Here is a 23,151-nt window from a genome sequence, read left to right as displayed (position 1 = left end):
TTTATAAAACTGCGTAGATTTCATCCTAAAATTTTACGTAGGCACAAATGCTAGATTTTGCCTACGCCCAGAAGTTTTCCTGTTTATAAAACCATGCGCATGCCAGAACCTGCGCAAAAAACTCTTTTTACCTGTTAACCTGAGCCCCCATTACGGGACTCACAGATGAAAATGCTTTACCTAACTTATAATTGTAATAGTTTCCTACTTCATATACGTATATCAATACGTTATATCAACTCATGAATAATCATAACAACAATTATAATACATCATAATACTTACATATATGTGGTTATAAGTTTAAGAGTTTGATTTTTTATAACCCACAATGAACACCATATTAAATCTACTTCATTTACAGTACAATGGACTGTATCATATCTTGACATCTGTTTATTTAAGATCGGCACAGTATATTACTAGAGCTTGTGAGTGGTTACATGTTGAGGGGTATCTAAGTGTTTCCTGTGGAGCTAATGTTTATAAATTGATGTGAGTTTAATACTCCTACTGGAAAAAAAAGCAATTTTTTTATGGTTAAATTTTATATTTTATTTCAATGGTCCTCTTAATCAAATGACTATAAGCAACTTTGCCACTACATGCCGACTAACTCTCATTAGAATAAACTGACGTACTTACAAAGACACCTACAGTATATCTGTTTATTTGTTGGTTGACCATCAAAATAAATCTAAGTATACATTTACAGTAGCAGACATACTAATACTCCAGTGGCCACTGGTTGACATGTACAGTAGTTGTAGAGTTACTTATCAACAGCTATCTAAAGGGTTCCATCAAAATAATCAAACTAATATTACAATAAAAATAGTTCAAAGCAAATGTGTCACATTACACATTCATCTGATCTGATATCTGATCTTATGGCTGTTTGAGAGAAAAAAAAGTTATTATTAATATTATTATTACTACTTATAAGTGGACTTTGACCGCTTTAAGTCAAATAGCATCAGAAAAATGGCAAGATATGAGACTTATAATACATTATAACTATGAGAAACATAATCCATTGTAAAAGTGGATGCAACGTGTTCATTGTGTTATAAATAATCATATTCTTAAAAACTATGACCACAAATAAGTAAATATTATAATATTTTTAAACTTCTTATTCTTATGAATATTCACGAGATGATACAACATATTAACATATTAATATAACATATTTTATTATAATGCATTATACATTCATTATAATGCTTTAAGAATACCCTTATAATTTATTATAAATACGGGCTTCATAGAAAATGTTTGCTCTGCGTACAGCTCATCAATCATCAATAATTATACTCTTAACAGAGGATACTAATTGCGTCAATGCACAATTAAAAAAAAGAAATGTAAAAGTGCCCCTTCCCGCACCCAAAAGTCGTCTGCCAGCACCCCCCATTACTCAAGACTGAAAGTGCTCTACCTAACTTATGATTGTAACCGTTTTCTTCTTCAGTGTGTTACAAACATAATTTTGGTGTATTTGAAAAGAATGGCTTTACTTTTTATCAACCAGATTTGATAATGCTCAAAAATATAGTTAAAAAGTTATACTGATACTGAAAGGTGCTGTACGGAACTTTTGTAAAAAAAAATATGTTTTACATATTTATTAAACCTGTCATTATGTCCTGACAGTAGAATATGAGACCAATAATCTGTGAAAAAATCAAGCTCCTCTGGCTCCTCCCAGTGGTCCTATTGCCATTTGCAGAAAGTCATGCGCTCCTGGTAAAAAACAAGCAATCAGAGCTGCGGTCCGTAACTTTGTTTGTGTTCAAAATATAGAAAAATGAACATAATAAGCGAGTACACCATGAATTCATTTTCCAAACCGTGTTTTTAGCTTGTCCTGAATCACAAAGGTACACCTATAATAAGTGTTTTTTTTCCGGCTATTTTAGATTTCTTCGGGGATACCGCGGTGGAGTAACCAAGTACCTTTGTGATTCTTCATAGACATAAACAGAGAGAAGTAGTTCTGGCTACAATGTTCTTCCGCAAGACGCAAGCAGTTCTGTTTATTAACCGCTAGAGCGTCAAAAGTTCTCTACTGCAGCTTGAAGTGCCTTGAGTTTTTTTTTACCACACTTAAATATTTTTTTATTTGTACATTTTTTTGTGCATTTACTGAACATTTGTGTAATGGCAACGACATGTGTTGACGACTGAGCGGTGATTGCAGTCAGGTACAAAGCACTGCACTATGTTGCTGACGTTATCGTTAACCACTTTCACAAACGCACACAATATAAAATACACGATAAGTATGAAAATAAATTCCCAATACCTACATAAAACACTATTTATTTACATGATTAATACTGAAAGAACTGCTATTACTACACATTCACTAAAGAAAATAAAATTCACTGAAGGAAAAAATTTGAGCTAGCGGTCGTCATCAGATTTGGAAGTCCCTCAAAAGGCTCGATCGCGGTTGTGTCTTCAGTCGAATTCAATGAGGTGCGGTGGTTTATGGGATGAGTAGTTCCTGCGCTCAAAATGAAAATATGTACACAGTCTTGTACCTTTGACTTTTTTTGGATTTTGTCTTATTTTTTCACTCAAAATGATATGTTATATGCTTATGAGTTCAGGCGTAAATGGTTTTCCTCACACATGCTCTAAAACTCTTTAGATATGGATTTTTCCGAAAGTCAATGGGAGAAATTAATGGGAAATTTACTTCCGGCACCAGAGCTCTTTCGGCCTGTGGGCGGGACTGTGATGCTCTATAGTAATACATTTCTGGCAAATACTTGTCTTTAAATTAAACCAGACTTTTATTTTGACGTGTTAACGTGAATACCTTTACAGTTCTGTTTATGTGATGTGACGCTAGTTTTACTCAAATCAAACGGTCAAATGCTCATGAAGTGAACGCACCATGACTCTCGGTGCAGTTCTGGAGGGGAAAAAAATTTGTAAGGCTACCGTAATTCCTCAAATAAAAGCTGGGGCCTTTATTTACCTGAACTGCAGAAGGTAACAGGCTTTATTTGAAGCAGGGTTTTATTTGAGGCAGGCCTTTATTTCTAATTCCATTTGTTTGATAAGTAATTGTTTTAAATAACCCATTTTAAATTAAAAGTGATAGCATTCCAGTGGACAGAGATCATAACATCAGCTCCTCTGTATCATCAGCTCCTCGGTTCTTGAATCGGACAGGTCCGACAGAAACGGTTCTCGGTTCACTGTAGTGGTGATCTGAAAACCGATTCAACCGGTTCTTGACTCGAGAACGAGAAACACTCCGGCAGTGGGCATGTACGTTCGTTATCTGGCTCTGCTGCACAAATTTTCGCCCGGCCTTTATTTGTCCCTGTTGACCATACCCCCGGCCATTATAAGAGGCCTGGCATTTATGTGACTACCTGTTTTTATTTGAGGAATTACGGTACTTTAAGAAAAAAATTTACTAAATTAAGTTGTTTTTATAAAGGTAAATATGTCAATGACTTGCTGAAGTGCATGGAAAAGAAGTGCATATAATATAATTATTGTATTGTATTGTATTATAGTTATTATATCCAAGTTGTCTGTCTGGAACGTCAATAAACGATTGTGCACTACAATTAAGAGCCATTCTATAAGATGACATTTCAGCACTTTAAAAAATGAACAGCGACTCCTAGGTAGCACTTAAAGCACAGCTACATGCGATTGCTTTACATACATTGTAGGTAAATGCACGTCAAACAATAATGAATGATCGTAAAATTACTCGCTGAAAACGCTCCTAAGCGCTATCGGGAGGTTATCGGGAAACCCATCTCAGAACTGTACACACATGCAAACACAGCTTGTGTATCGCAGGAAAGCGCATTCCTATAGTCTATTAAAGTAGTGTAGCTACCAATATTATTAGTGTAATGCAATGTAATTGTCACTATTAGCTCCTCAAAGAGTAAGCAATAGTCAAAGAGCAAAGCTAAGATGAGACATCTGAAAGGCAAATCCAGATCGTGCTTCAGATTGTGTGTTCCTCGCTACATCACAAGTGGGGATACACACAGTCTGTGCTCGGTCTGCCTGGGATCAAGGCACGCTGTTTTGGCTCTTGAGGGAGCCGACTGCCTGCACTGGTACAAGCCAGTGCGGATGTTTCGATCCCGGAGGACTTTCTCGAGAGCGAGTCGGTCACTCGCTAGGTTCGCAGATAAGATCTGCTGGAGGGTATGGAGACGGGTGTGTCCCTATCTCCTACCTCACCCGCCAGATCTGCCCGATCTCCGGGTTCAGAAGCCCGAGTGTTGCTGTCCTTCCCCCCACGAGTGACGGCCGTGACGCACCGCCTTTTTTTCTCAGAGGAGATTGAAACGGAGGGCGTCGATCAGCTCGCAGTTGCACAAACATAAGCTGCATAAACATCAGTTGCACAGACAACAGTTACACAAGCATCAGTTTCACAAGCATATTATGCCTAACTTTATAACGAGCAGCATTAATGAGCAGCGCAGCTCACGCAGTCAGCTCTCAGGAAAAATAAGGGGGCTGACTGTGCTTCTCGCATATCTGGGGACAGGTCGAAAACGGCTCTGCCTATCTCCACCCTTGTTCCCTAGATCTAGAGTTTGCTCTTGAGGTTCGGAAGCACGCGCAGTTCCTTCCCCCTCTGTGAACTCGCAGCTGCAACTACTTATCTCCGAGGAGATTAATACTGTCTGTGTGACTAAGCGGCTCACGTGCTGCCGAGGCAACGCGTGTATTACATCATTTTCAGTTTTGATGTGAATCTTACCAAAACCAGACCTTTCTAATTTTTACTCGTCTGATTGGTTAACTGCATTAATTCTGGGGAATTAAAAGTTAGATATGAATTATATCATCAAGGCAGACCGTGTTTACTCATCTGATTGTTTATTTGCATTAAATTCTGAGGAATATAATGACATTTATCTCACTCTTGAGAAATTATATAAACTGGAGGTGCTGCTTGGTGGGAGCAGCCCTCTCAGTCTATCATCAGGGCGTTGCCACACGTAATCCCCCGTGTCAGGAACGGGAGGCTGAAGCAATGCTCTAAACCAAGGTTTTCCCAGCCTAAGGCAGATCTGAGGGCCGTACTTCAGGCTGGGAGGTCCTCGGCTAAGAAGTCCTGACATGTTTCGGTCATGGCTGCAGAGGGTGGCCCCTACTGGGGTAGAGCGGCGTACACTGCATTATACGGTGCCCGTCTTGCCTCAGCGCCCTCTGGGGGCCGGTCTGCCAACCCTGCCAGAGTTCCAGGGCGCAGCGGCCTCCAGCGAGCAATGTCCTTAGTATTTTCCGCCCGCGTGCGTAGCGGAGCTGAGATGCTCGCTCTCCCTTCGGGGGCCTCTTACACCAGAGGTCAGTCTCGAGAGATTGATTCCCTTATTAGATTATTTAGCAGTGTGGAAACTACTGCCAAATGTATCTCAATGGGTCCTACGCACAGTAGAAAATGCTACAATATTCAGTTTGGCTCTCCACCGCCAAGATTCAACGGGGTTACTCCGATGTTAGTCGGCCCGAGCAGGCTCTGGTTATGGAACAAGGAGTGAGGCCATTGAGGTGGCCCTCATCAAGACAGGGAGTCCGGGTTCTACAGCCGGTATTTCATAGTTCCAAAGAAGGATGGGGGGTTGCATCCGATCATAGATCAGTTATAAAACTGAAGTTCAAAATGCTCATGATCACGCATGTTGTAGCTCAGATCAGGTCCGAGGACTGGTTTGTCACAATAGATCTCAAAGATGCATACAGTGCAGACCAAAAGTTTGGACACCTTCTCATTCAAAGAGTTTTCTTTATTTTCATGACTATGAAAATTGTAGAGTCACACTGAAGGCATCAAGAAGGAGAGTGATGGGGTGCTGAGCGAGATGACCTGGCCTCCACAGTCACCGGACCTGAACCCAATCGAGATTTAGGGATGAGCTGGACCGCAGACTGAAGGCAAAAGGGCTAACAAGTGCTAAGCATCTCTCTGGGAACTCCTTCAAGACTATTGGAAGACCATTTCAGTTGACTACCTCTTGAAGCTCATCAAGAGAATGCCAAGAGTGTGCAAAGCAGTAACCAAAGTAAAAGGTGGCTACTTTGAAGAACCTAGAATATGACATATTTTCAGTTGTTTCACACTTTTTTGTTATTTATATAATTCCATATATAATTCCACATGTGTTAATTCATAGTTTTGATGCCTTCAGTGTGAATCTACAATTTTCATAGTCATGAAAATAAAGAAAACTCTTTGAATGAGAAGGTGTGTCCAAACTTTTGTCTGTACTGTACATCCACATATATATCCTTCCACAACACAGGAAGTTTCTGAGGTTCGTTTTCGGGGGCGAAGTTTACCAATATCGAGTACTTCCCTTTCGGCCACTCCACACGTTCACAAAATGAGTAGATGCAGCTCTGGTCCCCCTGCGCATGCAGGGCATCCGCATTCGCAAATATATAGATGATTGGTTGATTTTAGCTCAGTCAGAGCAGGTTGCGGCTCGGCATCGAGATGTCGTTCTCCCACATATGGGGGAGCTGGGTTTGAGACTGAACGCCAAGAAGAGTGTACTTTATCCAGTTCAGAGAACCACCTATCTAGGCGTGATATGGGATTTGACCGCGATGCAGGCACGATTGTCCCCTGTTCTTATCGAGTCAATCCTCATCTCAGTCGAGAGAGTCAAAGAAGGCCAGTCACTCACTGTCAAACGATTTCATAGATTGTTGGGTCCGATGGCAGCTGCGTCCAATGTGATACCTCTTGGCCTGCTGTACATGAGACCCCTACAGTGGTGGCTCAAGACCAAGGGATTTTCCCCGAGGGGCAATCCACTTCGAACTATCAAGGTCACGCGGCATTGCCTCCGTGCCTTGGAAATGTGCAAGAAACCTTGGTTCTTGAATCAGGGCCCGGTGCTGGGAGCTCCTTGTCACCGTTTAATAGTAGCGACAGATGCATCCCTCACTGGTTGGGGTGCGATCATGAGTGGCCACCCTGCCCGTGGTCTGTGGAGTGGTCGCCATCTGACATGGTATATCAATTGTCTAGAGATGCTAGCAGTTTATCATGCACTGAAGCACTTCCTTGCAGACCTAAGGGGTCACCATGTGTTGGTGCACACCGACAACACATCGGTTGTCCCTGAGGAGGCACAACTCATAGCATCCAGTCTCTCAAGTGAGGTTGTTGAGACCATCCTCCAAGCCAAAGCTTCCTCAACGAGGAAACTGTACGCCCTGAGGTGGAAACTCTTCACCTCATGGTGCAGAGACTGCCAGCCTGACCCAGCAAACTGCCCAGTTGGTACAGTTCTGGAGTTTCTACAGGCCAGGCTCTCTGCAGGGTTGACCCACTCCATGCTGAAGGTTTACGTGGCGGCCATTGCGGCCTACCATGCCCTTCTCGACACCCCTTCATTACACATTTCCTCCGCGAAAGTCAAGATATCTCAGATAGACATCTGACTCTTAAAACCGCCTTTCTGTTGGCCATTACCTCTCTGAGGAGAGTAGGAGATTTACGGGCCCTTTCAGTGGCCCCTACCTATCTTGATTTTTCACCTGGCATGACCAAAGTTTTTATATACCCTAGAGCGGGATATGTTCCTAAGGTGCCCTCTATCACACCACAACCTGTAGTGCTGCAGGCCTTCTGTCCTCCTCCCTTTCGGGAGATTGACCAAGAGAAGCTAAATTGTATGTGTCCAGTTCGAGCGCTGGATGCATAAGTCCACAGAGCTGCCCTGTGGAGAAAAACAGACCAATTGCTTGTATGCTACGGTCCCCCTAAGAGGGGTTTTCCTGCTTCTAAGCAGACTATTAGTCGCTGGATAGTTGAGACTATCAACGCCACCTATGAGTCCTCTGGTCGTCCCCCGCTGTCGGGAGCCAAGGCTCACTCTACATGGGGTATGGCGGCCTCCAAGGCCTTTCTAGCAGGTGTGTCCATGTTGGACATATGCAATGCTGCGGGGTGGTCCACGCCTTCTACCTTTGCAAGATTCTATGGCTTAGACATGCCAGTCACTCCAGGCACTTCAGTCCTCTCGTCCTAAGCTGTGCTCTTTGGATACACACTAGGAAGGGGTTTGGTAATCTGCCAGCGTTGGTACTCGTTCCCCAAAGCGTTTTGATGCAGCTTGAGTCCCTGAAGAGGAACGTCTCTAGGTTATGTATGTAACCCTAGTTCCTCAAGGGAACAAGATGCTGCGTCTCGAGGCCATACCCAAGGCACCCCTGCCGGCACTTGCTGATATTTAAAGCTGATGCAGACTGCATGGCTCGTGCCTTTATAGCTTCCTGGTTGCTTACATCACCTGGCGTGATGTCATGCTCTTCTATAAAACAGATTATATATGATATTCAGAGTCACTCAGGTTAGACGCGTTTCCCAAAGCGTTGCGACGCAGCATCTCGTTCCCTCGAGGAACTAGGGTTACATACGTAACCTGGAGACGTTACTCCCTGTTGAGATTATCAGCATATCATTAAACAATTTTACCAACACTTTTTATTTTATTTGGAGGGTCATTAATACCGCTCGATTTAGTAACTTCTCTCAAGGATCTTTTAATGTTCAAAACTTTGTTGTTCTTAAGAAACATCTTGAGACTTGGAACTCATTCTTCAGTCTTTACTCTTCAGATATGTTTTCATGTTAATGTGAGAGCAGCTCTTGATCTGGAGTTTTGAATCTCTGATTCATTCTTGCCATCAGGTGAAAGTAGGTGATAAAGAAGTGGATGTAATGAAGGGTTTCCGTCTCTATGTGACCACCAAGCTGCCCAACCCAGCATACACTCCTGAGATCAGCGCAAGGACATCCATTATCGACTTCACTGTTACTATGAGGGGCCTGGAAGATCAGTTATTGGGAAGAGTTATTCTCACTGAAAAACAGGTATGGGCCTTGTGAAAGTGAACTTGTGTTATAAAATGGGTGTAGGAGTGATCTGAAATGTGTGTTGAGGGCCGATTCTAAACTAAGCTTGGCTTATGAATAGTAATTATGTGATTTGCTGAAAGGCAGGCAAGTGGCAACTAGCCAAAGTAGATTATCAGTTACTGCTTGAGCACCGTTCTGTTTACTGCCAAAATGAGCAGTGGGTGTTTTTTTTCCCCTCAAATGTGTAAGTCTCTTAGATTAATTGTACTGAAATTTTAGATAATGCTTCTTATGCTTTAAAATGTAAGCCATGCTTAGAAAGGCTTTATAAAATGCTTTTTTTTTTTCAATTATACCCTGGTGTTCCTCATGAAGGCCTCATTTTTTGGGGTTAGTGGACAAAAAGTGTGAATTTCACTGAACGACTTCTAAGATTCAGCATAGTCATAGAGATTCAAAGGTTTTATCAAACAAATATCTGGTGTTTCATCCTCAGCACTGCAAAAATAATTCCCTGCAAAATATTGACTCAATCTATATTGACTCAAAATATTGAAATTGTCAAACTTTTATATCCGCTAAACTGTTACTTGTTTCTGGTTTGTTAGATAATTTGTTCCTGACTAAAATGCTCTGTATGCTCAGAAACCAGACATATAGATTTTTTTCTCCATTTTACTAGTTGTTGCGCTTGTTTACACATTGTTGTAACAAAATGACAGTTGTGACAGTTGATTGATGTGGAATTTGCCCCGCCCCTCCTGCACTCTGATTGGTTAGCTGACTAGAAAGTGACAGTGATGAGCGCAGCGTTTTATCCAAAGTTGAATGTTCTTTCAAAAAAAAGCTCAGTGTCAAAAAGACACTCATCGCTGGGCATGCTCCTGGCGTTTTAAAATACGTGATGCTCCCATTGAAAACAACTGAAAAAATACGCTAGCCGTGAGGAAAAATGCATTGATGGACACCAGTGTTAATTTTGACACAAAATTTTAATTTAGTTTTAGTCTTAGTCTTTTGACTATAATTCTTTTTAGTTTTAGTCAAGTTTTAGTCATCTGATTTGTTTTAATTTTAGTCTTATTTTAGTCGACTAAAATTGCTTGGTATTTTAGTCGACTAAAATAAGACTAAAATCCATAACAGATTTACTAGACAATTTTTTTACAGCTGGTATAGGAAACAAACTTAACCAAAATATATAAAACACAAATTAAACTTTATTTCAACACAACTGTGTCTTTATTTCGATTCAAAAGCTTTTATGCAGCAACAAACACTGTCATGATAATGTAAACAATAACTAGCAGCCAACTGACCATCAATAAAAGAAAAATAAAGTTAGGTCCAGGACCTTAAAGCTTACAGCTGAGCTGAACAAGGAGTGCATACATTTAAAGTAAATATTTAATAAGTTGGGTGGATAAAAAAAGTTACAAGATTTTATAAGGTATTCATTTGTCTAGCAATATTGTATGTTTTAAATACTACAATATTGCTAGATTAGTAGCCTATGTATAATGATAGGATGTGAACATTCACATTTCACATGACTAATATAGAATATTTGTGATATTGTCAACAAGTAGAACATTATAAAATATACTAAACATTAGTATTAATCAAATGTATGTATCATAATATTACGTATTAGTATTGTGCTCTCATCTAACTTGAAGAAGCTAGGGGCTATTTTACAGTACTTTTCAGTTCGTAATATTTAATGCTACAACATCTACGCACTGCAGTCTTCAAATTTTGCTTAGCTCAATAAACAAAAGAACATCGTTGTGAAATTACATTTGAGAAAATGTCCGGGTGGCTCGTCTGTAAATGTCTTTTCAAATTGGTCGTGTTGCCACGAATGAGCGCTCCGCGTGCTTTAAGGGCCGTACACACCGGGACGAATATCGGCGCGCGTTATTCGCCAGCGTTTTCCAACACGTTTTTTGTGTTCACACCCAAGCGATTTTCGCTGACGATGAGCCGAGTGAACATGCAAATTCATTCCCTGACATTAGATGGCGCTTAATGTAAAACAGAAATACCCCTGTACACAAGGTGGCGCTGCGCAACTTTACGCTTCTTAAACTCGCTTTTCACTCAGAAGAAGAGTGCAAGTATTTACGCGCTTGTCAGAATCATACAAAGAAAACATGAATATTTCAAGCACCAGTAACTCTAGCTCCAGTTCCAGCGATGAAGAAATTATTGTTCTGTTGAATGAGGAAAGACGCCGGAAAAGACGCCGATTTTGGGTACATCCCATAGTTACGAGAAGAGAAGAACATGGGGAGTTTTATCGACTGGTACAAGAGCTGAAAATGTATCATGAGCGTTTTCGGGGGTATTTTAGAATGTCCGTCAGTGAGTTCGAAAATTTACTTCAACAACTGGCTCCCTTGCTGACGAAAGAACAGACACACTACCGTAAACCAATCGACCCAGAACAGCGTTTGGCCGTGTGTTTACGGTGAGTTCGTTTACATAATTCTTCACTTCAAAGAATGTTGTAAAAACATATGTGGAGCGTTGTTAAAAATTAGTATTTCTATTTCAGTTTTCTAAGCACTGGGGACTCGTACCGCTCTATTGCGTTCAGCTTTCGACTTGGTGTGTCAACTGTGGCTTCGATAGTGAGTGAAACCTGTGATGCATTGTGGCACTGCCTCAGAGATGAACATTTGCCAGTGCCTACTGAAGAGATGTGGAGGAGTACAGCCAGGAGATTCCATGAAAGATGGAATTTCCCTAACTGCTTGGGAGCCATGGATGGGAAACACATATTCATCCAGGCCCCTGCAAACTCTGGTTCTCTATACTTTAATTATAAAGGTACATTCTCCGTTGTATTGCTGGCCTTAGTTGATGCAGATTACCGCTTCCTGGTGGTTGATGTGGGGAGCTATGGCAGCAACAGTGATGGAGGAATCTTTGCCAATTCTGTACTGGGAAAGGCACTCAGAAATGGAACTCTGAATGTTCCCCCACCAAGTGAACTTCCAGGTGCTCCTGAGCTGGGAAAAGTTAACCATGTCATTGTGGCGGATGAAGCTTTTCCGCTGAAACCATATCTCCTCCGGCCATACCCTGGACGCCGCCTCCCCACAGACAAGAGAATTTTCAATTATCGTTTGTCTCGGGCACGGCGCATCTCTGAAAATGTATTTGGCATCCTCAGTCAACGCTTCCGGGTTTTCCAAAGAACTTTACAGGTTCAACCAAGTGTTGTTGACAAAGTTGTCAAAGCTGCTTGTGCGTTGTGCAATTATTTGCGCCCGAACGGAAATGACCAGAATCGTGCCACAGAGGATGACCATGATTGTGAGCAACCACTACAAGGCTTTGAACATTGTAGGGGGCAGCGGGCATCTGTGGAGGCCCAAAATGTCCGAGAACTGTACAAAGAGTACTTCAACTCACCAGCAGGAGAAGTTGCTTGGCAGTATGACCATGTGAACCATGCTCTGGGGAACAGATAATATCAACCTATAAATTTGAGCCATTTTAATTACATTTTCCATTGAGAAAACTGCTAGTGTATGTGTATATATACAATTTCTGTGAACTTGAATACACTATCAAATCTATTGCATCTGATTCTTCATTAATTAATATGGCAGCACTCACCACAGCAAATTAAATATTTTTGATATAACATGTTCTATCAAAGTTAAAGCATAGTTTTTTTTTGCAAAAAGTAAAGTATTTGGTCACTTCAACATATACTTATTTACAACTAAATGTAAGTTGTATTTTTGAAAATGTGTATTTTTAATAAACATTTTTACTAGCATTTTCTTTAAAATGTTCTCATTCCCTGCACAATGCTGTGCCCAAAATGGTTATGTTCCTGTAGATTGATAACTGTTGCCTATAAATGCAGTGACTCCATAATTAGCCACATAGCTATTTCAATAAGAGGTCAAGAATACTTATGTACAAATATATGCCAAATCCCAAAATATGTTACATTACTTTCAAGTCACTTATGCACAATTTCTTTTGGAAAAATGAAACATTTTTTAATGAACTACAAGTTGCAATAACAATCACAAACATAAAGTAAAAAAGGGCGTCAGAAAAGGTTGTGCAAATAAGTCACAATGACTGTAGTGCAAGTGAACAATAGTGCAAATAAACATTTATGAAACGGCCATTTTCAACTAAATTTCTTGAATGTAAAAAAACAAACAAAAAAAATACAGAATTAAAATGTATACAGTAAACATCTATTAGGGTAGCCAAGAAGTTGTAGAGCAGCCATAGTTTGTTGGGGTCTGTGGGGGGACCTGATGGTAGGACACCGGTGACTGCTGTGGAAAAAAAGCAGAAGAGGCCTGGCCAAACTCAGCATCATGCAACAGCTGATGTATTTTTAATTTGACTGAAGACTGTACGGCTGGGGACAATCTCCTTAGTGCTGGTATCAAGCCAAGAGCAAACAAGTAATTTTCATCATTTTGTTGCTCTCTTCGTTGCTCTCTGCGCTCCTCTTTCTCTCTTCTGCGTTCCTCTTTCTCACTTTCCCTGGCTTCTTTGGATAAAAGGTACCGGTCCAACAAGTCTGGTGTCTCTGGCCGTTTTCTTTTGTTGAAAGTAGACCTGGTCACAGTTGGGCTGGAGAAGGATGATCCTGGAGACGTGCTTGCTGATGCTTCTTCTCTGTCGCTGACTTCTTTTTGAACCACCACTTGCTCAACCCCTTCATTCATATTTTCAGGAGAAATATTGCTGTGAACACTGTAAAGACAAATTCAGTTTACATCAGAAACAATAACTCACACTGTGGGCCATGCCACACTTCATACCCATCTTGACAAAATACTCCAGAGCTTAATGTTTAATTACTAATTTAGTTTAGATTCATACAAATTTTAATGTACCATATGTCAGGTAACAAAATTTCAGCAGAGGTTACCTATACACAGAACATAAACTAATATATTGAACTAGAGGTGTGATCGCATGGTGAACAGGGAACATGCAATGATATCATGTTAATCAATGTTTAATGTCAATGCATTATAGCAGAGCTCACACAGCTATGTATTGTAATGTTCTAATAATATTACCTTCGAAATTCAGTTGATGTTGCGAGGAACTCCATGACCTTCATAAATTTCCACGTCTTCTTGTTTTTAGCAGCCTGTCCACTTCGGCAATCATCTTCGCGCTTTTTTCGTGTATATGTATCTCGCAGGCTTTTCCATTTGTGTTTTACCTCCTCCACTACAGCACACAAACGATGGCGATTGTCAAACGTTTGTAGGAACGTACATGAAAGACAATTAAATTAAATGAAACTCACCATCAAGGCCCATTTGCTGTGCAATACCACTCCATAACAGTTCTCTTTTATCAAGATTTTTGTAATCGCTGTCACGTTTGTCATATAGTTCTTTGTGTTCCGACACCAACGAGACCAGCAACTCTACATTCATCTTGCCTTGCATCTTCTTCGTCTTATTTCTTCCCGGCAGTGTAGACGCTACTTGGCGTATATCTTCTTCGCCGTTACGTATGTGTGCTCACAGCAAGACAGTTTTGTGTTTGAGCGCCCCCAAGTTGTGTTTTACTGTAACTTCAGAAGCTCCAGACACGTGTGCAAAAGTGCCATTCTCATTGGTCGTATAGTTTTTGACGCGGTGCGTCAAACCAAAAAAACGAACCCGAAGCGTTTTTTAAAAAATGACTCTTTTACGCGTGGCGTTTTTCGCGTCGGTGTGCACACTCACATTGGCGCCCTTTGTTTAGTCACGAGGCGTTAAACGTCGGCGAATATCGCGCGCGGAATTCGTCCCGGTGTGAACAGGCCTTTACGCTTCGTTTTGTTTTGTTCGTCGTCAAACGTGAAGTGAGCTGTGGACATTTTGTCGCTCTTTTTGACATCACCTCTTCGAATGCCGTCTTCCCGGGAGCTCATTTAAAAACTGAAAACCTTCGCTTCACGTCTCAATAAGTCAGGCTCGGATTGGTTCTCTTCTCTCATGCAGTCTCGCCTATTCCGTTTTGCCGGTGTCCTGACATTTTATCCTACCCTGTCAGATTTTCCTACGCGGGTTTACTGCGCACGCGCACATCAATATCGCGTCCTTTGTCTTATGCTAAACAACGATATTTAATGTATCTGCATTACTGTAAGGGTAGGTTTAGGGCTGGGGTAGGTGTAGACTTTAATAAAAACGCAATCTAATTGGTAGAAAATAATATTTATTGTTGGTTTCCTGTAACTGTATCCCTTTTAGCTACAACTGCGAATATAACACATAATTACTGTATTTGCAGTACTGTAAGGGTATGATTAGGGTTGTGGTAGGTGTAGACATTAATAAATCATAACTTTACAGTATAATTTTCGTTGTGGAATTGTACTACCCACTGTTTTGGTGGGAGGTAGGAAAATCTGACAGCGTAGGACAAATCGACAGAACACCGGTTCTTTTGTTCATTCCTCGCATCTCTCCCGTCTGCTGATTTGATTTACGTCACAGTCTATTTTCGTCTCGTCCTTTATTCGTTGACGATAATGTCAATCAATTTAGTCATAGTTTTAGTCTCCATCAGTGCCTTCTTTTTTAGTTTTCGTTTCGTTTTCGTCCGCAAAAATATATTCGTGACGAAAATAATGACGAAAATATTTAGTCAACGAAATTAACACTGATGGACACAGGGCCTAAGGGCCTGAAACCCACGTCACCTTGTTACACTCAGCCTAATAAGAGTACAGATTCACATGCAGCCCAGCACTGATCTGAATTACAAAAGCTTTATGGCCTCTCCTGAGGTTAGTTAGTCATCTCTGCCTGATGGGGAACTGCATTTCAGACTTAATATTTAAAAGGTACATTGGGACAACAAGCAAAAATTTGACTGGTAATGCATTTGACTGGTATGGTTGTGAACACTAACCAAGCTAATTTGACTGTATACTATACCATCATACTATTCTGAAAATGGAAAATCTTTTTAGTATTTGACTCAAGCTTCATGACTCAGCAGCCTGAATGACATACACTGGTCAATCGTTCATTTATTTTATTGATTGGTTAATTGATTGATTGATCTGATTGACTGAAAAAAAAAAAAGTCTGATTGATTGAAAAAATGAAGTTAACCAAAGTAATTTACAATCTCAGAATAACAAAATGCCTACACACAAATCACCTTTATTTATATATGGCACAGCCATTGAAAGGGCACAGTCTCCTTTACACTGGTCTGTTTTCTCAAGTCATGACTGCATATTTACCAGAGAAGATTTCCACTCAAGCACTTTTGAAAGAGGACTGTGTGTGTGTGTGTGTGTGTGTGTGTGTACAATAGAAACATTAAATGGCAGTAGATATTCCTTTGTATGTTGCTAGGTGTTCCCATTAAATTTCATGATTTTTTTTATATATGTTTGACCTTTTGTGAAACGCTGGTTAGAGAGTCTGACATGTAAAACGAAAGTTGTGGGTTTGAGTCTCAGGTCCGGCAGGAATTGTCGGTGGGGGGAGTGAATATACAGCTCTCTTTTCCACCCTCAATACCATGACTGAGGTAAGACCATTGAGCAAGGCACTGAACCCCCAACTGCTTCCCGGGTACCATAGCATTGGCTGCCCACTACTGTGTGTGTGTTCAATATTGTGTGCACATGGATGGCCTAAATGCAGTACAAAAGTTCCCAGTATGGGTCACCATACTTGGCCACACATCACTTCTTCTTCTTTCAAATAATGTATTTAAAGTAGTGGTGGGCATAGATTAATTTTTTTAATCTAGATTAATCTCACTGTGATCTTGAAATTAATCTAGATTAATCTAGATTAAAATTGCTCATTCGAATTCTGCCGAAGGCATTCAGAATATGTGTGTCATCCAAATAAAATGTACAAACAGTAAGTCTTTGAGAAGGGGTTTATCAAGCTAGTGGTGCATTATAAAAGGGTCTCATCTCCTGTTTCCAAAATGCATCACAAAGTTGAAAAAGCTGTAAACTAATTCCACATTGCACAAGGTGAAAACAACCTTATGTCTGTTTCACACATACTCCGTCTCCAGTAAGTATGCGTTGCATATTTTTTTACGCACCGATGTTAACGGATTCCTTTGTGTTCCAGGAGCGTTGCATCTGCAGCAGTGCAGCGATTGTTTACGTACCGAGTAGCGAACTGCAAACGCATCCTGTGTTAAAGCACATCGAGTCCGTTCTGCACCACATACATAACGCACATGGACTGCATACGCACTGCAGATGGAGTATGTGTGAAACAGGCGTCAGCAGGGCCGTAGCTGTGGTCAGCGGGGACCCGGTGAAGGTTGTACCAGTGAGCCCTGTTTGAAATGACCACTAGACCCTTATTTGTGCCATTTACACAATGTTTAATTTTTTTTCAAGTTTGTAGGTGTCAAAGTACAGAAACCAAATAATTAAATGTAAAATAGCACTGGGTAGTCTTCAATGTAAAAATGAAATATACAATCAAACCTACATTTATTCAGACACCTTTTTCAGTATTTCAGTTTCAGTTTTGCTATATATACATCAAAAATTATATCTAGTGTATGAATAGTTTTTGGTTTGACTGTTAAAGCTACAAAGTAATTCAGTCAAGAGCAGTGAGTAATTTTCTTTCAGCAGCCAGTAGCTAAATTAGGCGCGGTCACTTTAAGAGATGATGAACGCATCCAATATAATACACATCCCATTTTTTCATAAAATTTTTCAAATTCGATGTTCAAGTGTTTTGAGACACCTTTCTCTGCGTGAGCCCTGAACACCAGAACACCGCGAGTACTGAACTGGGCTCTTTGTGATTTGTATTTGTTCGTTCAGGTGCAGGAGGGACTTCAAGGAGAACTTTGCAGAAGAGAGCTCGGTTCAGTGTCGCTGTCCATGATACGCGGCTCTCTCTCTCTCTCTCTCTCTTGTGCGCACCGAACACAGCGCGCGAGTAACCAGCTACTCTGTTCAGCTTTTCCGCAACTTGTTTTTGGATGCTTTAATATTTAAATCGACAAGCGGTAAGGCTTAAAAACACGTGAAAAAGTTAAGCTTTCGTGACGATGCGCAGCAGTGGCCCATCAACTGTCCATATATATATGCTGGTTTTATATATTAAGGTTCATGAATTTATTTGAACCACCTTAAAGTAAATTGAAAATAAAAATTTAGGATTAATAATAATATATTACTACTGCATAATTGCATTTGAATATTTTAGAATAATGAAAACAACAGATATAACATTATATTACTACAGTATGTTTTTGGGGTTTGTTTGGGATCCAAAAACATCAGCATTAATGAAAAGTGAATCAGGGCTGTACAGCCCCGAAAGAACATTTTAGAAGTCAATATTATTTTATAAAATTTGTTCATGTCATTTTGTCCCTGAGAAGTGGCATTAAATGACTTTTTATTGTGTTTATGTGTTAAGTTTACACTGCAAGTGACATACAGGCAAATAAATTGTTAATCACAATGATGTGTATGACAATTAATAGCAAAATTATAAAGTTTGTGTGGTGAGAAATGACTGTGTGATATTTCTGGATTGTCAGGAACTGGAGAAGGAGCGGACTGACCTGCTGGAGGATGTCACAGCCAATAAACGTAAAATGAAGGAACTGGAGGATAATTTACTTTTTAGGCTGACTAGCACGCAGGGTTCACTGGTGGATGACGAGAGCCTCATCACAGTGCTAGGAAACACGAAACGCACTTCAGAAGAGGTCACACAGAAACTCCAGATCGCTGCTGAGACTGAGATCCAGATCAATGCTGCCCGCGAGGAATACAGACCAGGTGGGGGCTTAGAGTTTGTCTGTCTTTTAGTGATTTTAGTTGTAGTTTTTCAAGGATACATTGAGAAATTTGCTTCATACAAAAACTCTACATTAGTCTTATCTAACTGTACATTTTTAGTATGCCAGTAAATCATAAAACACTATATAGTGGGCAAATCAAAGAAATAAAAAGTGGTGTTTAGGCTTTGTTTCCATATGCTTATTGTAACCTAAATAATTTAATGATTGCACAAACAATTAAAAAATAAAGCAGACTATGTGGTAAACAGAATATTTTATTTAAAAAATTTTTTTTTTTTTTTTTTTTATGTCACACTTGAGACACACTTGTCAGTCTCATATTAAGGTATGCAGTGAAATTTATCCTTCAGAAATGTGTGCACATTCTGGCACAATCGGAAAAGGCAATTGAAAACTTTTACAACTTTTTATCATGACAGCAACCTTACAAATGTCTCATTCTAACTGGTCACAAAAGACAGAAACAAACCTAAATTAAAATTATTAATATTATTATTTGACATTAAAGGCACAATATGTAAGACTTTATTAAAATATCCAAAAACCACAACAATCAATGCCATATTGTGCGAAATAGTGATCCAGGCAACAGACACATCTACACACTACATATCTGTTGGCCTTTGTTGACACCTTTTTTTCTGTGTGTAGTTGCCACAAGAGGAAGCATTTTGTACTTTCTGATCACGGAGATGAGCATGGTGAACGTGATGTATCAGACCTCTTTGCGCCAATTCCTAGGCTTGTTCGACTTGTCCTTGGCCAAGTAAAACTAATTTATGATTTCATACCTCATTTAGATTTGTTTCTTAAAATAGCATGAGACTAAACTGTTTTCTTTACCACCCATTTCATGGTCTGAAATGTAGACTTTGAGGTATGAGTCCTAGTCAGATTTTGTATGAGATTCGTATGGGCTAATTCAGAACGGGATAAATTAGAATAGTAAAATAGACATGGTGAACAAACCCATTTGGGGCCCATACCTCAAACCCATAGTGTGCTTACATTGACCTCACCATGAAATGTTGGCTTGGCAATGATAACATGTAAATTCAAATAACACTGATATCATAAGATATTTATACAAACTTTTTAACCATGTGTCTTTCTCTTGGGGAGTAGGTCCTCAAAGAGTCCAATTACAGGCAAGCGGATCGCCAACATCATCGAGTACATGACTTTCGAGGTGCACAAGTATGCAGCTCGGGGTTTGTATGAAGAACACAAATTCCTATTCACCCTGCTGCTCACTCTCAAGATCGACATGCAGAGCAACAGGGTCAAACACGAGGAGTTTCTGACCCTCATTAAAGGTCAGAAATTTTCCGGCTCCCACGAGTCGACTCTCACTATTTTTTTTTTCTCTGTTTTTCTGGCAGGTCAAAAATCTTTCTCCTCCTCCAATTTCTCAGTTTTCTAAAGAGCTTCAGTAAGAGAGTAATCAGTCTACAAATATCCTTGGACAACAGTTATGTACAAATTCGTGACATACTGTTGAATTTTACAGTACATGTCAAATATTGAGCATTGCGTTAGTTCAGTCAGGTCACGTTAGTCATGCTTGCATCAGCTGACAGTCAGCTGTTCCTGACGTGTACCAATCCAGTCTTGACACACCTATCACCTGCGGCCTATTTAAATTCCCATTCTTCAGCGTCTCTTCCATCGAATCGCTGCTTGCAATTAACTCCCTCTTCCAACCCCAACTCCACCAACTGAATTTGTAATTCGATCTAACTTTGTTCTTTCTTTACAGTCTCTTCATTGGAAGCAGTCTCTATCACATTTTGTTTACAACTCATGTAATTGAAAATTGTAATTATGCTTATAATGGTTCTGTTCTGTACCCCAGGGGGGGTTGTCTTGCTGCTCTCCCCGCTATGTCCAAGCATGGCTGCATGGACAGGCGTGTGGAGCGTTGCCTAGAACATAACCATACTGCCAACACTAACTGTATGCAATATAATTGTTATAAAATACACTTGACGGTAGTGGTCCTGATTGAAACATAAGTTTAGGCAGGTTACAGTCATGGGCAAAAGTTTTGTCAGTGACATAAAGTTTGTGTTTTGCATATAGTTTGCTGCTACAGTATTTGTATATTATTTTTCCATGTGTCTATGGTATAATGAAAAACATATCATACATTTTAGAGATTTATCGGCCAAAGAATATAATGAGACAGTATTTGCAGTGTTGACCCCTGTTCTACATAACCTTTGCAGTTTGCTTTGGCATGCTGGATATTAGCTTCTGGTCCAAATCCTGACTGTTGGCGATCCATTCTTTCCTTATTAGTTCTCGGAGGTTAAATCACAATTTGTGAGCTTCTGCTTGTCCACTCACCTTTTGAGGACTGAACACAGATCCTCTATGGGATTAAGATCCAGGAAAATTCTTTGCTATGGATCCAAAATACCAATGTAATGATCTTACAGCAACTTCTTTATCACTCTTGTTTTGTGACATGGTGCTCCATCATGTTGGAAAATGCACGGATCATCACCAAATTGCTCATGGATTGTTGGAAGAAGTTGCTCTTGAAGGATGTTTTGATAATATTCTTTATTCGTGGCAGTGTTTTTGGGCAGAATTATGAGAGAGCCCACTCCCTTGGTTGAAAAGCAACCCCACACATGGATGGTCTTTGGATGCTTCACTGTTGGCATGTAACAGGACTCATGTCACAGGCGTTCACCTTTTCTTTTTTTGTGAGCTCCTGGCATTATTCGCTAAAATCCTTGACATTATCTGTCTTTTTGTTTATACAAGTTTAATTCATCTCACTAACTCTCTAAGGTAAGCTAAGAATCAAATGCCGTCTAGAAGTGACTTTGCTACAAAAATTTATGGCATTCTCAAACGTGGAAGATACAGTTAATACGGAGAAAGGCAAGATGGAGGAGGTTGTTAAGCGTCTGGCCTTTCTTTCACACAAGCTAGATGACCTTGAAAACCGCTCTTGGAGATAGAACCTAAGACTGGTTAATCTTCCCAAAAAAGTGGAAAATCCTGAGTTGTTTTGCCCGGCGTCCTTCTCCTTTCCTTCTCCTTCTCCGCACGTCATCGATAGAGCACACAGATTACCGGGTCATTCACAACAAGGTCAATCATCTATTCTAAGAGTGCTGATAGTGAAGTTCTTGAACATTCAAGAAAAAGTCAGTGATGCGAACTGCCAGGATTAAAGGCGAGATCATGTATGGAGATTTGTCTGCGGAACTTCATCGTCAAAGACAACGCTTGACAGGGTTAAACAACGGCTGAGATCCCTGAACGTCAATTATGGAATTGTCTACCCAGCAAGCTTCGCCTGAAAATTGATGGGCAGACCCATGAATTTGAGGACCTGGGTGATGCAGAAAAGTTTATACAAGGAATACAAAGTGCAGGTGAAGTGGAGAAAACCTAAAGTGTCTCTTGTCAGACTTTGAGTCTACATTTTTTTGTTCTCTTCAGCTGGGTAGGTTGTTCTCACTTTTATAAAAGGGAGAGGGGGGGTTGTAATGAATACTTTAAAAAGGGAATTACTCGTGTTTATCTTCTTTATCTAAAACCTCCTCTTGTATAGATTATTTCTTAATTTCAGTTTCTTTTCTACCTGATATTGAAAGTTGTATATATGATAGTGTGGTTCTGTCTGATCATTCTCCCGTCTCATTACTTTATATAGAATCTCCAACAAATAAAGGTCCCCCTAGATGGCGCTTTCAGCCTAGATGGCTGCAGAACTCTGAATTCCTCAAATTTGTTGGTGAGCAGATAGACCTGTATTTTACAATAAATACAGATCAAACTTCGGCAGCCATTAGATGGGAAGCCTTTGAGGCATTTATTAGGGGCCAAATGATTAGTTATACTAGTTCCAAATGTAATAAAGATAAACAAAAGTTGCTTTAATTAGATATTGAAATTAGAGATTTAGAGAAAATAATAAACATAGATAAATCCGTACAAAGTAAGCAAAAATTAATAGCCTTAAAAGCTGAATACGAGGAACTTGCCACACGAAAAGCTGACAGTAGTATATTAAGATTAAAACAGACTTTTTATGATCAGGGTGAGAAACCCAGTAAACTAGGCCTACTGGACTGGCAACTTAAGAAATTAATTTCAGAAAGAGCTATTAATCAAATTAGGAATGGGAGGGAAGAGATCACATTAGATTAATTATATATATATTAATTATATATTATATATTATTAATTATATATATATATTAATGCTGAGATTAATGCTATAAAATGTATCATTTTATAAATCTCTATACCAAACTGAATTTCCTATAAGCACTTCCCACTCAAAATTATTTTTTGGATGGGATAGATATTCCCTCTATTTCTGTAGAGGTCAACCTTGGACTAGATAAGATGCTGGAGCTAGAAGAAGTTTCTATTGCTATTCTTAAAATGAAGGGCGGTAAAGCGGCGCGTCCAGATGGGCTCCCAATT

General features: G+C 39.9%; 3 protein-coding genes across 4 annotated transcripts in view; 2 read left to right on the top strand and 1 right to left on the bottom strand.

Annotated features, from left to right (window-relative positions):
* dnah5 (dynein, axonemal, heavy chain 5) overlaps positions 1–23,151 on the top strand; it is a 245,639-nt gene that overhangs the window by 166,985 nt on the left and 55,503 nt on the right. For both annotated transcript variants that reach the window (XM_052619029.1, XM_052619028.1), the window contains exons 65-68: positions 8,711–8,893; positions 18,431–18,674; positions 19,349–19,463; positions 19,823–20,013. In XM_052619029.1, the coding sequence (XP_052474989.1) occupies positions 8,711–8,893; positions 18,431–18,674; positions 19,349–19,463; positions 19,823–20,013 (733 nt within the window). The remainder of the gene's footprint in view (positions 1–8,710; positions 8,894–18,430; positions 18,675–19,348; positions 19,464–19,822; positions 20,014–23,151) is intronic.
* LOC128030936 (uncharacterized) lies at positions 10,764–12,466 on the top strand. The gene is made up of 2 exons (XM_052619034.1): positions 10,764–11,351; positions 11,439–12,466. Exons 1-2 carry the CDS (start codon positions 11,035–11,037, stop codon positions 12,358–12,360), a joined length of 1,239 nt encoding a protein of 412 aa, XP_052474994.1. The 5' UTR covers positions 10,764–11,034; the 3' UTR covers positions 12,361–12,466.
* On the bottom strand, positions 12,878–14,705 carry LOC128030937 (uncharacterized). The gene is made up of 3 exons (XM_052619036.1): positions 14,190–14,705; positions 13,954–14,110; positions 12,878–13,621 (listed from the first exon to the last, which is right to left on the bottom strand). Exons 1-3 carry the CDS (start codon positions 14,332–14,334, stop codon positions 13,114–13,116), a joined length of 810 nt encoding a protein of 269 aa, XP_052474996.1. The 5' UTR covers positions 14,335–14,705; the 3' UTR covers positions 12,878–13,113.

This window comes from Carassius gibelio, chromosome A16 (assembly GCF_023724105.1).
Source record: "Carassius gibelio isolate Cgi1373 ecotype wild population from Czech Republic chromosome A16, carGib1.2-hapl.c, whole genome shotgun sequence".
NCBI lineage: Eukaryota > Metazoa > Chordata > Actinopteri > Cypriniformes > Cyprinidae > Carassius > Carassius gibelio.
Note: the sequence above shows the minus strand (reverse complement) of the source record. Positions and strands in the feature narration are given on the sequence as shown.